Below are 21,138 nucleotides of genomic sequence, written 5' to 3'. Positions count from 1 at the left end.
AACTCACCTCGATGGGGATGGAGTTGCGGAAGGTAATAGAGACCAACAAGGGTCTGCGAGCCAAAATGGAAGACCTGGAAAACAGATCCAGGCGGCAGAATCTGAGGATTGTGGGTTTGCCCGAAGGGTTGGAAGGCCCGAGGCCGACGGAATATTTTGCCACGATGTTGACGAAGCTATTGGGGGAGGGGGACGATCCCTCTTGGTATGAACTGGATTGGGCTCATCGGTTGTGGAGGCCTATGCCAAAGGCGAGTGAGCCACCAAGAGTAGTGTGTTTCCGTAGGTATAGCGCGAAGGAAAAAGTCCTATGCTGGGCAAAGCAGAAGCGGGTGGTGCAGTGTGCTGGAATACGCATATACCAGGACTTTACCGTGGAGCTGGCGAGGAGGCGGGCTGCCTTCAGCCGGGTGAAGAAGGCACTGTACATCAGCAAGGTGCAGTGCAGCATTGTATATCTAGCTAAGTTGAGGATGACTTACAAATCCAAGGACTTTTATTTTGGGACGGTGGAAGCGGCCGAGGAGTCTGCGAAGGCAGATGGACTGTGGCAGAATTTGAGAAATGGGACTGAGAGTGGGTCGTGTACCAATGTAGCCTCATGTAACTGTATTTTTTCACTGCGTGTTGGTGTATGTACTAAATGAATCAACGCTGTATATATTTGGACAAGGGAAGAGGTGGGACTTTCATTTGCAACAATGGTTCTTTGGGGCTTGGATGTGTATGCTGGGATTGTGTGCTAAAGGGGATTTCTTGGTTTTCCTGGGACCAGGCAAGGGGGAAGGAGACCCAGGTGGGGGCCTCTACGCTGGCCGGTTTAAGCCGGCCAGTGAACGGGAGTGAGGTGGGGGGAGGGGCTGCACCCATTGGAGCCCGGCAGAACAGGTTTTGGTGAGTCTAGCCAGGGTGAAAAGTTGGGGGAAGGAACTGAAGTTGGGGGGAGAAGTTTGCAAGAGGAAGTTGAGGGGAGGAGTCTAGGGGGGAGGGGAGGGAGGGAGGGGGGTGTCTACAATTTGTGGGTGTCATTCACGGTACTCTTTTGGGGATTGGATGGCGTTGAATATTAGGGGGTGGTGGACTATATATATGTTAATGGTGACCATAGGCGATTCCTGATTCCTTTTTTCGTTTTTTTCCACCTTGGGAGGTGTTGTTTTATTTGATGCTTATATTGTCAGGTGGGCCGTTGTTTGGGGTGGTAGGAGGATGGGATCGTTGTTGTTGATAAGGGGATTGACATTGTATTCGTTACCGTTTACTGTTTGTTGGTGGGGTGTAAATTCTGAAGAAAATGTGAAAATGGAGAATAAAAATATATTTTTTAAAAAGCATAGGCTGGGCGGGTTGATTGATGTTTTTGGATATTTGGGGTGGGCATGTTGATATGTGGAATTGTTGGGGTTCCTTGCTCATGTTTGGGTTGAATGCTTTGCAAGTTGGTCTTGGGTAGGGGGTTTAATTTCATGTGGGTTTTGCTCTATTAGCTCTAACTGTTGGGAGGCCCCCAATTCGTTTGGTCACCTGGAATATCGGGGGTTGAATGGCCTAGTGAAAAGGCCGAGGGTATTTGCTCACCTTAAAATTTTAAATGTCGATGTGGTCCTTCTGCAAGAGACCCATTTGTGGGTTAGCGACTTGCGGAAGGGGTGGGTGGGACAAGTTTTCACTTTGGGTTTTGATGGTCGGGCCCAAGTGTGGCAATTTTAATCAATAATGGGGTTCAGTTTTCTGCCGCTAAGATCTTAGTTGATCCCAATGGTAGAAATGTTATTGTCTGTGGGTCTTTGGCGGGAACCTCAATGATCCTGGTTAATGTCTATGCTCCAAACTGGGACAATACTGGTTTTATTAACAAGTGGTTAGCCTCCATCCCTGATTTGGATTTGCATCGGCTTATATTGGGGGAGTGAGTTAAACTGTGTTCTGGACCCCTGGGTGGATCGACCAAGGCATTGTAGGTTTTCATGGAACAGTTTGGGGAGGATGGGAGGGGCATTATTAGCGGACAAACAATTTTGGGAATGCATGTCCATCGCCATTGGGGAATATATTAAATGTAATAAAAGTGAGTTTATCCCACTTTCCACGCTCTGGGAAGCCCTGAAGACGGGTATCAGGGTGGAGATTATTTCCTACAATGTGCACATGGAAAAGATATCGAGGGTGGAGTGGCAGAGGCTGGTGGGTTCCATCCTTAAGGTAGACCATCAGTACTCACTTGCCCCAACCTGAGTTGCTGGCAAGTAGGGAAAAACTGCAGACACAATTTGAATTATAGGGTGAGAATCCCTTATTCGGAATACTTGTAGCAGAGAGTGTCTCGGATTCTGGAATGTTTGCATTTTAGAATACCGTATAGGTATAGTTGTGAAACGCCGCATAACTAGCGGATCTTGGGTGAACGCCATGTTATTATTTTTTAGTAGAAACATGATTTCGGTGCTCGAAAAGAAGTGCGGATTTCAGAGCTTTTCGAATAAGGATGCTGAACCTGTATTATCAATGGAAAAGATGGTGGGCCAGCTACAACGTTCGAGGGGTGTATTTTATGAACTCAGGGAGGCCAGTTGTCTTTTAGCTCACCAGCTGAGACGGCAAGCAGCTTTACGGGAGAATGTGCAGATACGGGTCTTGAGTGGCAGCCTAGTTTCTGCCCCACCTCAGGGCAATGCAGCTTTTGAAACATTTTATCGGGATCTCTACAGATTGGAGCTCCCAGCGGAGAGTTCAGCCATGACAGATTGTTTTGGATGAATTATCCATTCCAGTGGTGGAGGGGGAGAGGAGGGAAGACTTGGAATCCCCATTGGGCCCAGAAGAAATTAGGAAATGCATTGGGTCGAGGCAGATGGGTAAAGCTCCTGGCCCTGATGGCTTTCCCATTGAGTTTTATACAGGTTTGCGGAACAACTAGGTTCGAGTAAAAGCTTGCCGGAGAGAATAGCAGTGATGCGACCACTAATGCATCAAGGTGGATCCATAGGGCATTCCTCCAGAGAGATCGGCAATCAGCAGGTTCAGCTTTACCCAATTCATTATTTTACTATTGGGCAACCAATATTGAGAAGATACTGGGGTGGATTAGTGATCCGGGTTCCATGGAGGCAAATGGAGATGTTCCACCTTGATGCATTAGTGACCGCATCACTGCTATTCTCTCTGGCAAGTTTTTACTCGAACCCAGTAGTGGTGTCCACCCTGAGAATCTGGAAGCAGTTCAGACAGCAGATTAAACTTAGTTCCATGTCATTGCTGGCCCATATCTGCAATAATCACCTCTTTTTGCCAATGGATCTAGACTTCGACATTCAGATCATGGGAGGGGAAGGGTTTGGGGGCTTGTTCGTGGTGGCAAGGTTTGCCAGCTTTAAGGAGCTGTTGGAGAAATGTCAACTCCCTGGTTCCAATCTGTTCAGATACTTTCAGTTTCATGATTTTTCGGGCAGGGCTTTTGCCGCTTTCCCCACTGCACCACCCTCCTCCCTGTTGTCGTGCGGAGCCTGCACCTTCTCCCTGTGTCTGTGTGGGTTTCCTTCAGGTGCCCCGGTTTCCTCCCACAAGTCCCGAAAGACGTGCTTGTTCCGTGAATTGGACATTCTGAATTCTCCCTTAGTGTACCCGAGCAGGGTCTGGAGTGTGGCGACCAGGGGATTTTCATAGTAACTTCATTGCAGTGTTAATGTAAGCCTACTTGTGACACTAACAAAGATTATTATTATTATGAAGGAGATTTTGTCTTTGTCCGGGTCTGATGGAGGGATTATTTTGTGCACATACAGCCAGATCCTATCAGCGGATTTGGCTCAGTTGAATGAGGTAAAGGTGAAATGGGAGGGTAAATTGGGTCCTATTGTTGATGATGAGGTATGGAGCCAGGCTCTTCACAGGGTCAACTCCACGTCCTCTTGAGCCCGGCTTAGTCTGATCCAGTTCAAGGTGGTGCACAGGGCTTAGTCTGATCCAGTTCAAGGTGGTGCACAGGGCTCATCTGAGCAGGATTGAGGAGGAGGGAATTTTTCTCTGGGCTGGAGGACAAGTGTGAGCATTGTTCTCGGGGGCCGGTTACCCAACTCCTATGTTCTGGTCCTGTCCAAGTAAGTAAGCTTTTGAGTCTCTTTCTTCAACACCATATCAGAGATACTTAATCTGGATCTGGAGCCATGTCCGCTGGTGGCTATTTTCAGGGTACAGACTCGCTGGTGCTGCAGACGGGGGTGAAGGCGGATGTTCTCGCCTTTGCCTCATTAATAGCCAGGAGAAGTGTTCTGTTTGGGTGGAGGTCTCCTACTCTGCCCCAGTGCCTCGGTTTGGTTGGGTGACCTCATGTCATTCTTGCATTTGTAGACACCATTAAGGTTAGAAAGGTCTACTTCAGATGACAGCCATTCATTTTGTTTATTAAAGAGCTAGTCACGGTCAGTTGTTAAGGGGTTTAGTTTAATTTGTGCTGTTGATCATTTGTTGTGTTCTTTGTCATTGCAACTTAAATTAATTGTTTTATATTATTTTGTTTATAATGAAAAATGTTCAATAAATATATATTTTTTTAAATCAGTGTGGTGCAAATGTTGAGAACAAATAAAAAGAGAAATGGGTTCAAAGGATCTTGGCTATTTACCCAGGCTGCAAAGTTCTAGGTTTTCCAATGAGCTGGAAAGCTAAACATCAATTCTATTTGGTTGATTAGTGGCAATTTGGATGACAGCCCTAATTGAATATGCTTGCTTAGTTGAGATCAATTCATTAACAACCAGCATTTAAATTTATTTTGAAAATGGCCCATTCATAAAATTAACCATCTAGCTAGCTTACTGCAGTAAAATGCATATTCCATTATCAATGCAGACATGGATGCATAATCTATACATTTACTTCCTGATATCTCACACATGTAGCTATGTTATACCAACACTCAGATTGCAGCGTTATACTACCATATAATGGGGTAAGACCCCTCATTTATCAGCACTTTTTTTGGGGGGGGGGAATTTATTAATCTATCAGCACTTTTGTTCAAATATATGGTTCTGTCCCACAGGCAGCACTGTCCTGTGCAAGTGCGCTATTCCCTCCCCAGACATTTTTCGGTTGAGTAAGCACACTCGCCCATTAACAAGCTCTGCCAACCAGCTAAAGCGATTCAAAAAGACATTTCTTCAGAGAAAACATTTCCAGTAATGTTAGGGATCATCACCTTTGGTTTCTCAACTGAAATCCCTGCTATTTCTCCTATTGACACATTTTGTGTGCCTCCTCTGTACATGCCCATTTTTCTCTCCCAAACATATCTCTCTGTACAAGATCTTTCTTTCCCCATATCTGATAACTATCATATTTGGGAAAGCATCATTACTTCCAACTCTTTCCTCATGCATAGTTTCACAACATAAGGGCACTATTTTTCTCCCCACACCCATTTTCCTGTGGCCAATGTTCTGGTGCATTGGATTGCTAAGTTTGTACGAATAGTGTGCATGACTTCTAGCTGCCAAGAAATTCTTCATCTCCACACTATGACTCTGACTGTCGCTTACCAGTTTGCTTTGTGCTAATGCACGGAGCTGTTCATCCATTTCCGACTCCTCGTTTTCTTCTTCTACTTTTATTTGATCTCCTTCTCCGGGCCCTTCCTATTTAAAGAAAATGAAGTTGATACAGTGAGTAGTATTGTACATAAAAACTGCTATTACAGTACCACAATGGCAGCATTGATGTGATGTAGTTCAATGTCACCTGCGAAACATAAACTAATATTTTACCGTCCACAATGACATTACTTATGTCACAGCCCTTGCTTGTGACATCATAAAACATTTCAACCACCTACAATATTAAGCTTTGCTTGAAGCAACTATTTACTTTTTTTAAACCAATAATTGATGTATGAACAAAATTGGGTGTAATTGCTCTTAGATAAGTGAGGATTAATTTTTAAATGTATTGCTTTTGAGTTACAATTTTTTAAAACCCCAGAGAAAATGCATTCTGTTGCAAACTCTTCTTTGTGTTGTATAACACTCAAGATAAAACCATAGATTTTGCTAGTTTCCTCCACAGGATATATATGCCCACTAGGTATAACATTTATCAGATTTTAAATGACTAATTTCTACATAATTAATGAGACTGCAAAGATTGATGTTGAATCCATAAATATTGTCTCCATTGTGTTCTCAACATTGTTCAGACATGTGGTATAGTTGGATGTGATTTTGTTTTAAAACAAAGAACTCTAAATGTTGAATGTTAGGTCTATCATTCTGAAGATGTTAGCCATGATGTGGAGATGCTGGCATTGGAATGGGGTGAGCACAGTAAGAAGTCTTACAACACCAAGTTAAAGTCCATTGGTTTGTTTCGAATCGCTAGCTTTCGGAGGAAGAAGCCTCAGGAAGGAGCAGCGCTCCGAAAGCTAGTGATTCGAAACAAACCTGTTGAACTTTAACCTGGTGTTGTAAGACTTCTTACTATTCTGAAGATGTTTCAACATCGAGCAACATCATGCCATCGCGGGCCTTAGAGTTGGTATGAGAAATCACAGAAGTTGCTCCAAAAATATAAAACAAAAGCAATGCTCACTAACTGAACAAAGTAAGTTTGATAAATGATGGATAAGGGTAGCAGCTTGATGGGGAATGAGACCTTTTTGCTTTTCATGCATCAGATTGGGAAAGTTGGTTACAACAATTAATGATGCAGAAGAGTCTTACACAGATGCAAAATTATGAGGGGAAGAGATAGAGTGGACAGGATATAATTGTTTCCTTTGGCGGAGAATTCTAGAATCAGGGGACAAAGATTAAAGATAAGTGGCAGAAGATGTACAGGGAACATGAGGCTGAATGTTTTTATGCAGGGAGTAGTGGGTGTCTGGAATTCACTACCAGAGTTGGTGGTGGAGGCAGAGACCCTAAACTCTTCTAAATAGTACCTGGATCTGCACCTTAAGTGCTGTACGATAGAAGGCTATGGACCTTGTGCAGGAAGGTGGGATCAGAAAGGGCACCTGGGCTGGCGTGGACAAGGTGAGTCGAATGGCCTTCTTCTGTGCTGTAACTTTTCTATGATTCTATTTCATTCATGAGGCAAAAGATATTCAGATAAATTCATAAAGATATAATTATGGGCCTGATTGGAACAACAGTTATTGCAACCTATTACATTTTTTTCTCAAAATTGCAGGGTTTTACTATTTTTCCATCAAAAAATCTAGAAGGGTTGTCCCGACAAACAAGTTCAAATGGGTGCTGGTCATAAATCAATTAGTGACCACTATGTTACGGTTTATCACACTGATCCCTCCCACTAAATTTATTGTTCCTCCCAAATTTATTGCAAAGATTCAGATCACTTCATTGACTTCTTCTGGGAAGGAAGGAAGCACTGAGTTCTGAGTCTCTAATTTAAGGACAACATTTAGGCAATGTGTGTTCACACCTAGGTTAGAGATTTCCAGTCAGACCCTGCAGAGATATCCTAAAAATGGAATTTCCACCACGGTGGTGTCAGCTTCTTTACAATTAAAGTGAATGAGTTATAACTTTCTAAGAGTCTGGAACTTTGTTGTCTGCAAAAGCTCTCTGAGGCAGCATCCATGCTATCCGACCTGCTCCTCCACTATCCCGATCTGTGCATTATCAACTTCAAATACACCTAGAAGTCAAGGAAGTGGATTCTTGCTGAGTGTGTCAAGAGTCAGAGACATACTGGATGGCAGTGCATTGAGCTGGTTGTCACCAAAGGTGATAGCTGTCTGCACGTACAACCAAAGTTATTCAGGCGCTAAATATGCTCTCTGCCCTGGCTTACGAGTGCTGAGGCTCAGCAACTTGGGGTTGTACCAATGTTTAAAAATAAATTTAGAATACCCAATTATTTTTTTCCAATTAAGGGACAATTTAGTGTGGCCATTCCACCTCACCTGCACATCTTTTTGGGTTGTGAGGGTGAGACCCATGCAGACACGAGGAGAATGTGTGGAGAATGTGCAAACTCCACACAGACAGTGAGCCGGGGCCAGGATCGAACCAGGGTCCTCGGTGCCGTGAGGCAGCTGTGCTAACCCACTGCGCCACCGTGCTGCGCCTGGGGTTACACCATTTGGCTGGAATAGGATCCCAAAATGTTCCCAACTGCTCACAACTTGATCCTTCTCAGAAATGAGGGAATTTCATTCCGCATGGAGAGATGTCCAATCATTTGTTGCAGGCTCTATTTCCTTTCCCTCAGAGTTCAATTGGCAAAGCATCTTGATGCCCACTTTACAGATATCCGGGCTCCTCGTCTCTCCTGTGGCTCGGTTGAGTTCAGTGTTTATATTTATTAGCAATGTCAGAGGTTTCAGACCCTCTTTCACTATTTAAGAGGATTTTTAAAAAATTTGTTCATGGGACTTGTGCCAGCATTTATAGCCCATTCCTATTTGCCCTTGAAAGGTCAGTTAAGAGTCAACCACATTGCTGTGGGTCCGGAGTCACATGTAGGCCAGGCCAGGTAAGGACAACAGATTTCCTTCCCTAAAGGACATTAGTGAACCAAATGGGTTTTTATGACAATTGATGATTGTTTCATGGTCATCATTAGACTTTTAATTCAAGATTTTTATTGAATTCAAATTTCACCATCTGCAGTGACGGGATTTGAACCTGGCTCCCGAGAGCATTACTCGGTGTCGCTGGGTTTTGCTAGTCCCATGACAATACCACTACGCCTCCCCTAGTTTACTCCTCAACGCTTGACTAAGCTTTAGTCCAATGCTCCTGATCTTCTGTCAACTGGTGCAATGGGGACAGACAGATTGGAGAACAGCCTTGTGGATCTATGGGAATATCGTTCAGACTGCTCGCCTCTCATTTTCAACCTGGTATATGCCCGACTGATCCTGGAGGGAGACCATGTGGTGTTCACAGGTGCACTTGAAGCCTTCCGTGGTCGGTGGGCAGAGCAGGCATTAAATTACCCACACTCCACTGGTTTAGTTCAAAACAATTGTAAGCTGAAATCATGAGCAAGTTATGTTCAATTTTGAAATGTGAATTTGTGATAAACCATATCACAAGGGTGTTAACCGTAACATAACAAAAAGAGTTTCAGTCATGTCAGTATTGATGCAGTTCTGATATGTGAATCTTGCTTCCCCAACTTCCTTGCACCACACCAACTTCACTACATTAGTAATATGATGCAAAGAATGTGGCCAGGATTTGGAAGCTGGTTGTGTAATAACCAATATTCACAGTAACTTCATTGCAGTGTTAATGTAAGCCTACTTGTGACACTACTAAAGATTATTACTATATGTTTAACAGCTTTGAACCAAATAATCTGACAGAAAAGTCCTGCTAAAATCTGCCGTGTTAGATGGTTACATATAAAGAAGGAAGAAAAAGATACCATTGTAACATTCTGGCTCATTAATCGGACACCAGAAGAAGCTACATAGTTGCATCCTACTAATCAGATAGAACTCAAGATTAACTTTAGCACATGAACCAGTTAGAAAAATTGGGCGAGATTCTCCCCTACCCAGCAGGGCGGGGGGTCCCGGCGGGATGGAGTGGTGTGAACCACTCCGACGTCGGGCCGCCCCAAAGGTTCTCCGCACCTTTAGGGGCCAAGCCTTCACCTTGAGGGGCTAGCCCCGTGCCGGAGTGGTTGGCGGGTCGCCGGCCGGTGGGAAAGGCCTTTGGTGCCACGCCAGTCGGGGCCGAAGGGACCTCGCCAGTCGGCGGAAGTCCGTGCATGCGTGGGAGCGTCAGCGGGGGGGGGGTGTCACTTTCGCATCGGCCATCGTGGAGGCTCTGGCCGAGGGGGAAGGAAAAGAGTGCCCCCACGGCACAGACCCGCCTGCGGATCAGTGGGCCCCGATCGCGGGCCAGGCCACCGTGGGGGCACCCCACGGGGCCAGATCGCCCCACGCCTCCCCCCAGGTCCCCGGAGCCCGCCCGCGCCGCCAGTAAGGTAGGTGGTTTGATTCACGCTGGCGGGACTGGCATGACAGCACCGGGACTTCGGCCCATCGCGGGCCGGAGAATCACCGGGGGTGGGCCCGCCGACCGGCACAGCGCGATTCCCGCCCCTGCCGAATTTTCAGTGCCGGAGAATTCGGCGGCCGGCGGGGGCGGGATTCACGCCACCCCCCCGGCGATTCTCCGACCTGGCGGGGGGTCGGAGAATCCCGCCCATTATGTATGTACATCAGATTTATTCCAGCTTAATGTTTGAAAATCATTTCTTTTTTTCCCAAAATATTTTATCTTTATGTAAAGACATCTTTCACTCTTTCCAACAGTGATGGTGCATTATACCACCCTGACCATTCGCCTTGCTCTTTTAATTTAGGTAAAAAAAGCAAACATGACTTGGTTTACCACTGATTTAGATTCGGGTGGCAAGTGGGCGAAGGTACAAATTAACATCATATACTATGTATCTGGAGTAATTCTGGTATGGCAGTAACCTCCATTAATGAGTTTACATGCATACCTCACTGTCACTTGCTGGGTTTTGTGCAGGTAACTCAGGTTGGTCTTTGGGTTCTGCTGGTTCCTCTTGCTGCTGGTTGCTGTTTTCATCAGAGGCCTGATTGAGCTCTGACTCCATCTCCCATTCTTTCCGTCTGGCTTTTCTCCGTCGCGTCTCAGCACCTACTGGGGGCTCCATTGATCCCTGGTTATGTTTCTGTACTGGACAATTCTGGTTCCCTTTGTGGCAGGCACAGTCAACCTTATATTTACTGTGATGAAGTTAATAATATAAACGTTATTCAATTAACCCTTTCAGTTACATTTTGATTTTCAATCCTGACTAGACAGCATATTCAACCAGCTTTCCCTATACGCATAGATTGGCAAAGATGTGAAACACACAGTAATACGCGACTGCTATTTGCATGTGGCAGTGTAAAAGAGCTCCTGTGTCAAACAGAGATGTCAATTGAGTACTAACTTTGATTGCTGACACAACTCATCCTGCACTCAAATACCAGGGGTGGGATTCTCTGTCCCGCCAGACCCGTTTTCCGGCGCGGCACACCCCCACGGCAGCGGGATCATCCGTCCCGGCAGCCGGTCAAAGGGGTTTCCCATTGTGGCCACCCCCACACCGTCGGGAAATCCGCGGGCGTGAGTGCACTGCCGGCGAAGCGGAGGATCCTGCTGACGGGGAATCCCACCCCAGCTGCTTTGCTACTTGCGGCATTCAACATATTCCATTTACACCATTTTAAAGCAGGTGTGCTGCTCACAGGTAATGAAATGCACAAGTCAGAACATGCAAATATTCAAATGAACTTCCACCCTGCCCAAGAATAATTCCCCATCCAAAGGAGAATTCCTAGCCCCAGAAAGGTTTGCAGAGTTCAGATAGTCAGGTTGATCGGAGGACGGGCAAGTACATTCTATTAACTCAAGACTATCAGGTACCAACGAAGAATCAGCATCAACTCTCTGGCCCCAATCCGCTGCATACCTTTTCTGGCCATTGAGCCATCCCCATCAATATAAACAAAAATTCAGTACTTTAGAGAGTTACCCAATCCCGAAAGACTTTACTCATCTATGTGTCCTTGCCCCACTCCCTCTCCACCCCGGCAGATTCTCCATTCCTCACAAGAAAGACTCTGCTAAGTGCTTCCCTTTTCCGTCCCCTCTCCCTCTTGCCCTGTGCCCTGCCTCTCTCAGCCCTTGCTGGTCCAGTCCAATCATTCCCTTATTTGATTTAAATAATGTAACCTTGAACTCCTATTTGCACCACCCATCATTAACTAGTCCTTCTAAAAAGGCAAAAATGTAACCACTTAGTTTATTTTCTATCTACAACAGAGGTTCTAAAAATAGTGCCATATATTTTGATAACTCCTGTAAGAGAGCTGATCTGACTTACCAGCTGCTGTATTCATAGTCAAAGCCAATGGTCACCTCACTGTCCTTTGGGATGTTTGTGATGGCGTATATACAAAGGTGGATCATCCCATCAGCGATCATGTGCCGTACCTAGGGGAAATAGTGTGCAAGTTGTAGGTAGCTTTTTTTCTCTTTTAGGATTGTTAAATAGGTCAAATCCAATTTATCCCACTTGCTGCCATTATAGTTTTGTTCAGTCTTTTTTTAGCTAGCAGTATTTGTGCCAAGGGGTTACCAACGTAAGACAATATAAATAGGGGCTCCAATTCTTGCTGAAACACTGACTAAACTTATGTGACTACAGCATTAAAAAAAATGTACAATCTGTGCATACGCTAGTTAACAGTACCTTACAGCAAAGGAATCCAAATGCAGAGGCAAAACACGCAAACAAAAATAATAAACTATTGCATTTTACAACTTTATAAAATGATATTTCAAGTAAAAAATAAATAATGAGGAACGGCAAGATGAAAGAGTTAGGGGAGGGCACCAGAGTAACTTCAATGGTGAAGGAAATATGTGTTTCAAAACACATTCTATTTTAATATTGAAACAAATGTTGCATATCTGGATTTTATGGAATGCTTACTAGGAGGAAAGGACGCTGATGCATTGGGAATTAATCAAAGGAGAAGCAAGGATAATTCAGGAATTATGGCGTCTTAATTATCGAAAGACAACCACAGAACTGAACACTCCTGCATTTAGAAAAAAAAATTCAGAAATGATCTATCTTTTTTTAAAAATAAAAGAGGAATGTGTAATATTAACACAGATAGATTTCTTGACTTATTATAAAATGATTCGACTTCAACCAATACAGCAGATTAGAAGAGATCTTTTTTGATAACTGTGATGCTTTTGGCATTCTGATTATGCTATCTATGGAGGATAGCATCTATTAGCGCAATTTATGTTTAAAATTCTGCCACTGAATTAAATGTGACTGTCAAAGTTTTAGATACTCAGAACAGTACACATTGAGATTTAGAGACCAGTGAACATTGGCACCAAATGTGGGGCTATTTCTATTTTTGGGAGTTCAGCATAAAGTGTCTGCCAAGAATATACTTTTGAAAGATGGGGTTAATTGTTTTGACTGGCCATCCTACTGGATGGAGAGGGAATTACAAGTCCTGCCTTTCCACTTCTTATGAACATTCAGGACTATATGAAAACGAGACATGGAGCCCAGTCAGCTACTTAGGTCTGGGGACAAAGCCTGGCTTTAGCAAGTCCAAGTTCATTCACCTCCAGCCCTGAGCTGATCCATCATTCAAAGGTTGATCATGAAAAGTTAATCAAGACTGTTGAAAGAGATAGTTTTATTTATTGTTTTCCTTCTATTGAAGTTAGAGTTGAGTGCAAATTGCCAACAATTGCACATAAGATAGTAATGGTAAGCTTGATGCTGTACTTTAACCACTATTTTGAGTGTTTGTTCCCCATGCTGATTCTAGCCAAATTTGCCCCAGCAAACATGCAACAATCTAACATCCATTCTCAGTGGTCAAGCCAATCTGTACCCCTCAGTCAAAGGATTATTATTTTTTTCTGACCTTAATAAATGGGTTTTTTGCACTGCCAGAAGGCAATACCCAGCCTTGGCCCTCAACCCCAGGGCCTCCAAGCACCTCTACACCCCCGAAACAGTTTTCAAAAACCAGTAGTGATTCGCGTCGGAGTGATATCTCACCACCAGGGAGGGAGAATTCCACGGGGCCAGTCGCTACAGGGTGAAGCCGTTTAATTACATTTAGAATCATAGAATCCCTACAGCGCAGAAGACCATTTGGCCAATCGAGTCTGTAGTGATCCTCTGAAAGAGGACTTCACCCAAGCTCATCCCCGCCTTATCCCATTAACCCAACCTACACATCATTTTGGACACGAAGGGGCAACTTAACATAGCCACCCCACTCAACCTGCACATCTTTGGACTGTGGGAGGAAACTGGAGCACCCGGAGAAAACCCACGCAGACAAGGGGAGAATGTGCAAACTCCAAACAGACAGTGGCCCAAGGCCAGAATTGAAACCGGGTGCCTGGTGCTGTGAGGCAGCAGTGCTAGCCACGGTGCCACCAAGCCGCCCATTTAAATTGATGTAAGTTCATGCAATTCAGGTACATCATGTCATCGATGGGGAAAATCTCAAAACAAGATTCGTCGGCGTAAATCCCATTAAGGCCCTCTCATGTGATTTAGTGGCTATGGTGGGATTTGCACTTGCAGCTAACGGGCCCTCTAAATTCCACCCCATGTGAAGAAACAGCAACAAATCATAACATGGTATACATTTAAGAAGGTATTTGTAAAGCAATGCAAATACGTATTTTTATTCACAAGCAAAGCACAATGGTAGGCATAGTTAATTATTTATCACTTGTTGAAAAATAATTTCAATTAAATAAGTATCATAGCATATATAATTAAACTGGTAGAAACATAGTTAATTAGAAAAAACTGACCTCTGCATTGGGGGCACAGGACCTCCTAATAAACCGTGCATCGTTTCCAAATGTTCTAGCATCAACACACATCTCCACTTCATTGAATTTTGAGTAGAAGAGCACAAAGGGGTATGGTCTATAATGCAAAAAAGTTGACAAATAGGATTCTTTTAGAGTTGGAAGTTATTTTCCCAAAAGTCTTTTCTTCATACGTAAGTTTAATAAATACATTAAAAACAAAAAATGTTGGAAAAATTCAGGTCAGTCAGCATTTGTGAAGAAAACAGAATTAATATTTCAGGTCAAGTAACCCGATAAAAGGTCACGCGACCTGAAGCATTAACTCTGTTTCGTTCCACAGATGTTGCCTGACCTGCTGAGTTTTTCCAGTAATTTTCATTCTTATTTCAGACTTCCCACATCCGTAGTATTTTTCTTTTTTCTTATTAAGTGACATTGGTGGGATGGGCGGCACGGTAGCACAGTGGTTAGCACTGTTGCTTCACAGTGCCAGGGACCCGGGTTCAATTCCCAGTTTGGGTCACTGTGCGGAGTCTGCGCGTTCTCCCCATGTCTGCGTGGGTTTGCTCCGAGTGCTCCGGTTTCCTCCCATAATTACAAAAGGCATGCTGTTAGGTGAATTGGGCATTCTGAATTCTCCCTCAGTGTACCCAAACAGGCGCCGGAGTGTGGTGACTGGGGTTTTTCACAGCAACTTCATTGCAGTGTTAATGTAAGCCTACTTGTGCCACTAACAAAGATTATTATATCAACCATGGGTTATAGAAGGATGGGAAAAGAACAGTCTGATCGAGCATCCACACATTCACAGTCAAAGACATAAAAATCAGGAGTAAGACGAGAATCCACCTTCAAAGTACTAAAGTTAAGTGGAATGCATTTCCATTCCTCTTATTGAAACGTTTATTCAACACAGGCCAGAGAATAAATCACATCATGTAATGCATTAACCACTATGATGCTATAAATATGAGTTGTGAGCTGTGGGGACATCGTTCACACTTGACCTTAGAAAGAAACTTTTTTTTCAATTTAAATTGCTGTGGCATTGCTCGAAATTGACTCCATTTTGGGAAGGTCAAAACCACAAAAGCTATCATTACTGTAGTAACTAGAGACTCAGACTCAATAAAGTCCTACCTTTTAAAGAAATGTCCATTAACTTCAAACTGTTGTCTTAGCATCACCTTACCACGGTATTCGATAATAAGTATGTCTGGCGTTAGGTCTCTGGCTGCTCGCAAAATTTTGCGATGCCGCTGAACTCTTGTGACTTTACCAAGCTGCAACTATCAACAGAAGGAAAATAACACAATTTACTATTTTGCGACTTATGTAGAACAGCCTGCTGGTTTAATTGACATAACAGCACAAGGTACAAGTGAGAAATATAAACTTCAAATAGACTAAATAGCTACATTTTGTTTTAGAAAATGAAACATAATTATAGGCTATATTACAGGTTAAAGTGCCCAGCAGATGTGGACTAGCTAGTAGATCCGCTCTTGACTACATTCCTGAATTGGCAGTAGACCTTTAAATCAGACAGCTCTTACAGTTCTATTCCAGAAAATCTGCTGATAATGGATGGAATTGGAGCCGATCTTTCAGGTCAAGTAACCCGATAAAAGGTCACGGGACCTGAAGCATTAACTCTGTTTCGTTCCACAGAAGCATTACAAGCATACGCCTCCTAATTCAACTCCCCCAAACTTTCAGTAAGTATCGTTATATATTCTCACCAATTGATGCCCTCCACCTGCATATAACTGAACATATTTGAGATATTATCACTTACTTGCATCTGAGAGCCGAGAATGGTGTTGTTACAGGCCAGTTCAGTTTTATTAATAGTGTCCAGCACCACATTTTTTCCCACAGAGTCTTTCATGGTTAACCGATACAATTCTAAAAGGTTCTGCACATCTGCACTGTACTGATTCGCAAAAGATTCCTCGTATTGATCTGTCCAAAGACGGATCCGGTTCTCCCAACCCTCTGCTGTATTTTCATCCAATGCATGAGCTTCTGACAACGAATTCTAAAATCAGCAAACATTGAACAAGTAAAAATCAGCAACATTGAACAAGCTAAGTTTGCTTCCCAAATGGAAAGATCATTGTCAAGAAAAATTGAGATTCTTCAAACTCTCCCACTGTTTTTACATCTGGTTCCACAATATTACCCCACTTAAAAGTGCGAGTAGTAGAGTGTCTCAGAAAAATGATAATGCTAAATACCCCTCCCCGCTAACCCAGCATGGACATTTCCATTGCACCGTGCAACATAGAATACTTCCTGAAGGAGACCTGGTCTATTACTGAAAAGTCTATTGGCCTGAACTGATCTTATTTCTGACTGAGGGAATGAAGCTGAACCACCAATGTTCACTGCACAGAAGGATACTATTTTTCCCACTGTGTTCATGCCAGCTCTTTGCTAGAGTAATCCACAATTAATCCAACAGCCTACCTCTCTCTCCCTCCTCATAAGCTCACACCTTCCTCGTCATTAAATTTCTGTCCCTTTTTTGTTGAGGAAATACAAATCTCAGCTTCAATTACCCTCTGCGGTAGTTTTCCACATTTCAACAATACTCCGCGTAAATAAATGTATCCTATACTCTCCTCTCGCTGACTTAATGACAATTTTAAATCGAGGACCTTACTCGTTGAGTCCTTAATCAGAGGAAACAGTCTTCTGTTCACTGTCAAAGCTTTTTATCAAATCTCTTATTCTTTTCTACTTCAGCACCTCAAATTACAAGGCATCAAATTAAAAATACTGATAGAACCAAATTGAACTGGACAGCTAAACTCTTGTAAACTGATTGATAAATCTTCTTGCCGATATCAACCATTCCATTTTGGATTGTGCTGTGCTTAACAGAATTTACATATTCATCTGGGCAGCACTGTAGCACAGTGGTTAGCACTGTTGCTTCACAGCACCAGGGTCCCAGGGTCGATTCCCAGCTTGGCCACTGTCTGTGTGGAGTCTGCACGTTCTTCCTGTGTCTACGTGGGTTTCCTCCGGGTGCTCCGGTTTCCTCCCACAAGTCCCGAAAGTCGTGCTGTTAGGTAATTTGGACATTCTGAATTCTTCCTCTGTGTACCCAAACAGGCGCCGGAATGTGGCGACCAGGGGCTTTTCACAGTAACTTCATTGCAGTGTTAATGTAAGCCTATTTGTGACAATAAAGATTATTATGTTTAAGCCTCCAAACATTTGGAACTTGGGTGAACATTACATCAGTAACTAGATGCTCACACAATATGCTGCGCAAGAAAGTGAAGGAACTAGAACTCAGACTTGTGATTCCCACAGTCTGATCTCACCCATGCAAGTCAATGAAACAACTGAGCTCAGGCAAGCTACCCACTTCACTTAACGCCCCGTGACAGGAACAAAACCAGGCAGACAAGCATCTCTGAGCGACCGTCTCAAAAGCTGCCTTGGCAAAAGCCGAGTTGCACAGGATCTGCCTACTCCCTGAGCATTCTGACATTGTCTGTATTTTTGATGGAAAGACTCTCAAAATATCAAGGTAAAAAACACAAGGGGAAAACAATGTTGGGAGAGTTTGAAGAAAAAGGTAAAATATGAAAAGTCAACCAATATGTAATGATTAACTTCTGTTGATTATGAAATGAAACAAAGACGGAGGTTCTGAGCTGCACACTTGTGAAGCCTGAAGAAGAGGATGTGTTTAATTATTGATGGTGTACAGACCTTTTGCGAAAAAAGGAGAAAATATAATTACACACCAACTCACATTTAGAGAAACTTGTCAAAACAAAATAGAACTTCAGTGTAGATTTGGATGACTGCTTCAACTTAATTAAAAAGCAACAAAGGCTTGTCATGGACTACCAAAGCCTGGGACAGAAGTGGTTGTCAGTGGCTATTACGTCTGAAGCGTACAAAGAAAAAACTTTGCAAAATAGATATTTACAAATCAATCAGCAATTAAAGAAATGTGTGCAATAGCAGTGGACGGGAAGTTCTACCCCAGGAGAGCTCGAATGGTGAATCAATCCCAAATCTGAACAATTACAGCATAAACATTTCCTTAACTAATATCAGCCATTTTGAAAATGGATGAAAAGAAATCTAACACTGTAGAACTCTCTCAATGCATACCTTCATCCTCATGGATCTTCTGGACCCTTCTCGAAAGGCCTGCAAATAACAAAATCGTAAGCATGTTATTGTGGAATCAGGTAATCAGCCTTGCCAGTGCTCACTAATTATCCAATCTTAGTTAATCCCCTTAGACCCAGGAACTTTTTTCAAAATAAAAGCAAACCTCAAGGAATCAACCCAAGAACCTGTCTTCATGGGTATTCATCCATATTAGGTCTCAACCCCTCTCCCAACTAAACTCTGCATGGAGATATGAAGAAAGCTGTATTTACAAAGTACAAAATCCTTCACGGACAAATAATCACTTTTAAGTATAACCACTTTTATGTAAATTTGGTAGTGAACAAAGCAGGTTCTCTTAACAGCTTCTGAATGGGATTTAACAAAAGAACTATACACCAAAGCTTTGTTTCTGGTATGCTCCAGTGTATTGTGTTTTCTACAATGGTACCTGGGAGAGGAGGCAGCACAATTATTTACTTCAATGTCTTCAATCCACACGGAATATCTGCTGAAAATACCATCTCTTCCCCCCATCACCAAACTCCTTTGCTCAGTGTATGCAGATGCAAATCTGGAATAGATATTTCTCTCCACTGCACAGTATAAGGTAAATCTGCTGACAGTGAATCTTGCACTCTTTTATTAAATTAGGGGCACGATTTAACGGGAAATGTTCTGAGTGTCATTTTGGGCACGATTGGCAGGGTGTTTACCGACGGCCGCGTTGGCGAGATCACGGCCCATATTTAACGGCACTTAAGTGCCAAAATTGAACCCCCAAGTGCTTCGCGCCATTACTGGCTGTCTTGCCGTCTGATTCACCAGACCTGCGTCTCAGTGAGTCGCCGCTAACAAGGGGGAGCTGCTTTTAAACTCTCTCGCACCACCGCTCCCCCAGTCAACAGACAAGCATGGCAGTATGCAGACCTACTTTTGCAATGCCGACCCAGCCAGGCTTCTGGACGCAGCAGATGCAAGACGGGACATCCTGTTCCCCAGAGAGGGTTGGAGGGGCAGCAATAGAGCTGCCAATACAATAGAGCTTGGGAGGCAATGGCAGCGGCCATCAGTGGGGGCAGCATGACCAGGAGGACCAATGTACAATGTTGGAAGACCAACGACTTCCACCAAGCTGCAAGGGTCAGTTACCACCTCTCTCCTGGCATCAGTTCTGCCTGCCACCCCTCAAATTCTCAACCCCCTCTGTCCCTGCCCCACAAATCATTGGCTGACACCTTGCACCTTCCCTACATCCGGTCTTTGCACTTGTTCCCCTGCACTCCTGGCACCCACCATCACAACCCCTTTATATCCAGTTCCGGTGCCCACACATTTCTCCTGTCAAAGGCACATTGACAGGTCCATCAAGTGTGCAGCTCACAATGTCCTCTCTTTGTCCCCGCAGGATAAGTTGGTCCATAATATGCGTGACAGGACCAAGACGGGCAGCAGAGTACCAAAGTCCTCCTCACCCCTTATGAGGAACGGGCCCTGGAGATCGTGTGGTTGTACAGGGAGAGAGCAGTCACCAACAGCAAGGGTGGCCTGCACCACAGAGGTGAGGATCCACTAGCCCTTCACCCAGATGATCTGTCTCAAGTGAGGGGCGAGTCCCAGACATAGATGACATTGCTGACGGAATGCTCTGTGGACCCAGGTTCAAATCCCACCAAGGCAGATGGTGAAATTTGAATTTAATAAAAATCTGTCTATTGTTGTAAAAATGTGCTTCACTAATGTCCCTTAGGGAAGTAAATCTGCCACCTTTATATGCTCTGGCCACATGTGACTCCACCAGATCCACAGCAATGTGGTTAACTATTAAATGCCCTAGCAAGCCACCCAGCGGAAGGGAAATTGAGGATGAGCAACAAATGCTGTTCCAGCCAGTGACGCCCATATCCCATGAATGAATTTTTTTTTTAAATGTCCCCCTGCTGCTGCACCCCCTTTATTTTCTATTGCCGCTCTGCTGTCTTCAAAAATTAATCACTTCATACTTTCCTGCCACTTGTCGGTCCATTTCACCAACCGGTCTATGTCCTTTTTGAAGTTCTACACCATCCTCCTCACAGTTCACAATACTTCCAAGTTTTGCATTGTCAACAAATTTGGAAATTCTGCCCTTCTGAGGAATGGAGGATTTTAGGAATACTGGCTTCTAATTATTGGGACGAGTTAAGGGTTAAAAGCCTGGGGGTATAGTGTGTTTGATTGCAGTGGCCACGTTTTTAAAAAGGATTTTGTTTTGCTTTTAGGAAACAGCAGGTGAAATTGACTAGAGGAATGTGGTTTGACCCGGGAAGTCCCTGGGGAGTTAATGTGCTTTTGCAGCCTGCAGAGATCTTTTGTTTTTCAGTTTGGGAAGATTAGGTCATTGCTGGGTGGAGCCCAGGAATTCAGAGAAGCTGTTGGTTTTTGGAGAAGCTTTTGGGGAGAGAGGAACTGAATTCTGATCTTCTGACCCGAGTCCACAATTTTCTCACAGTATGATAGTTATAAAAGAGTAATGACATGTAAAGCAGAGCAGTCTTGTCTGGGACCAGGAAGAAGCTGAAACACGCCGGGTGAACCAGCTTTTTGAAGATATTCAGCCAGAGTCAGGAGG

The 21,138-nt window shown here is 43.8% G+C and overlaps 1 protein-coding gene across 16 annotated transcripts in view; it reads right to left on the bottom strand.

Moving 5' to 3' along the window:
* The window catches only part of setd5 (SET domain containing 5), a 248,224-nt gene that overhangs the window by 88,627 nt on the left and 138,459 nt on the right, over window positions 1–21,138 (bottom strand). For all 16 annotated transcript variants that reach the window (XM_072472824.1, XM_072472838.1, XM_072472839.1 and 13 more), the window contains 7 exons: window positions 18,525–18,563; window positions 16,180–16,422; window positions 15,522–15,670; window positions 14,379–14,496; window positions 11,887–11,996; window positions 10,489–10,738; window positions 5,538–5,633 (listed from right to left, as the gene is read on the bottom strand). In XM_072472824.1, coding sequence (XP_072328925.1) covers window positions 5,538–5,633; window positions 10,489–10,738; window positions 11,887–11,996; window positions 14,379–14,496; window positions 15,522–15,670; window positions 16,180–16,422; window positions 18,525–18,563 — 1,005 coding nt within the window. The remainder of the gene's footprint in view (window positions 1–5,537; window positions 5,634–10,488; window positions 10,739–11,886; window positions 11,997–14,378; window positions 14,497–15,521; window positions 15,671–16,179; window positions 16,423–18,524; window positions 18,564–21,138) is intronic.

Source organism: Scyliorhinus torazame, chromosome 13 (assembly GCF_047496885.1).
Source record: "Scyliorhinus torazame isolate Kashiwa2021f chromosome 13, sScyTor2.1, whole genome shotgun sequence".
Lineage (NCBI taxonomy): Eukaryota > Metazoa > Chordata > Chondrichthyes > Carcharhiniformes > Scyliorhinidae > Scyliorhinus > Scyliorhinus torazame.
This window is presented reverse-complemented; position numbering and strand designations above follow the sequence as displayed.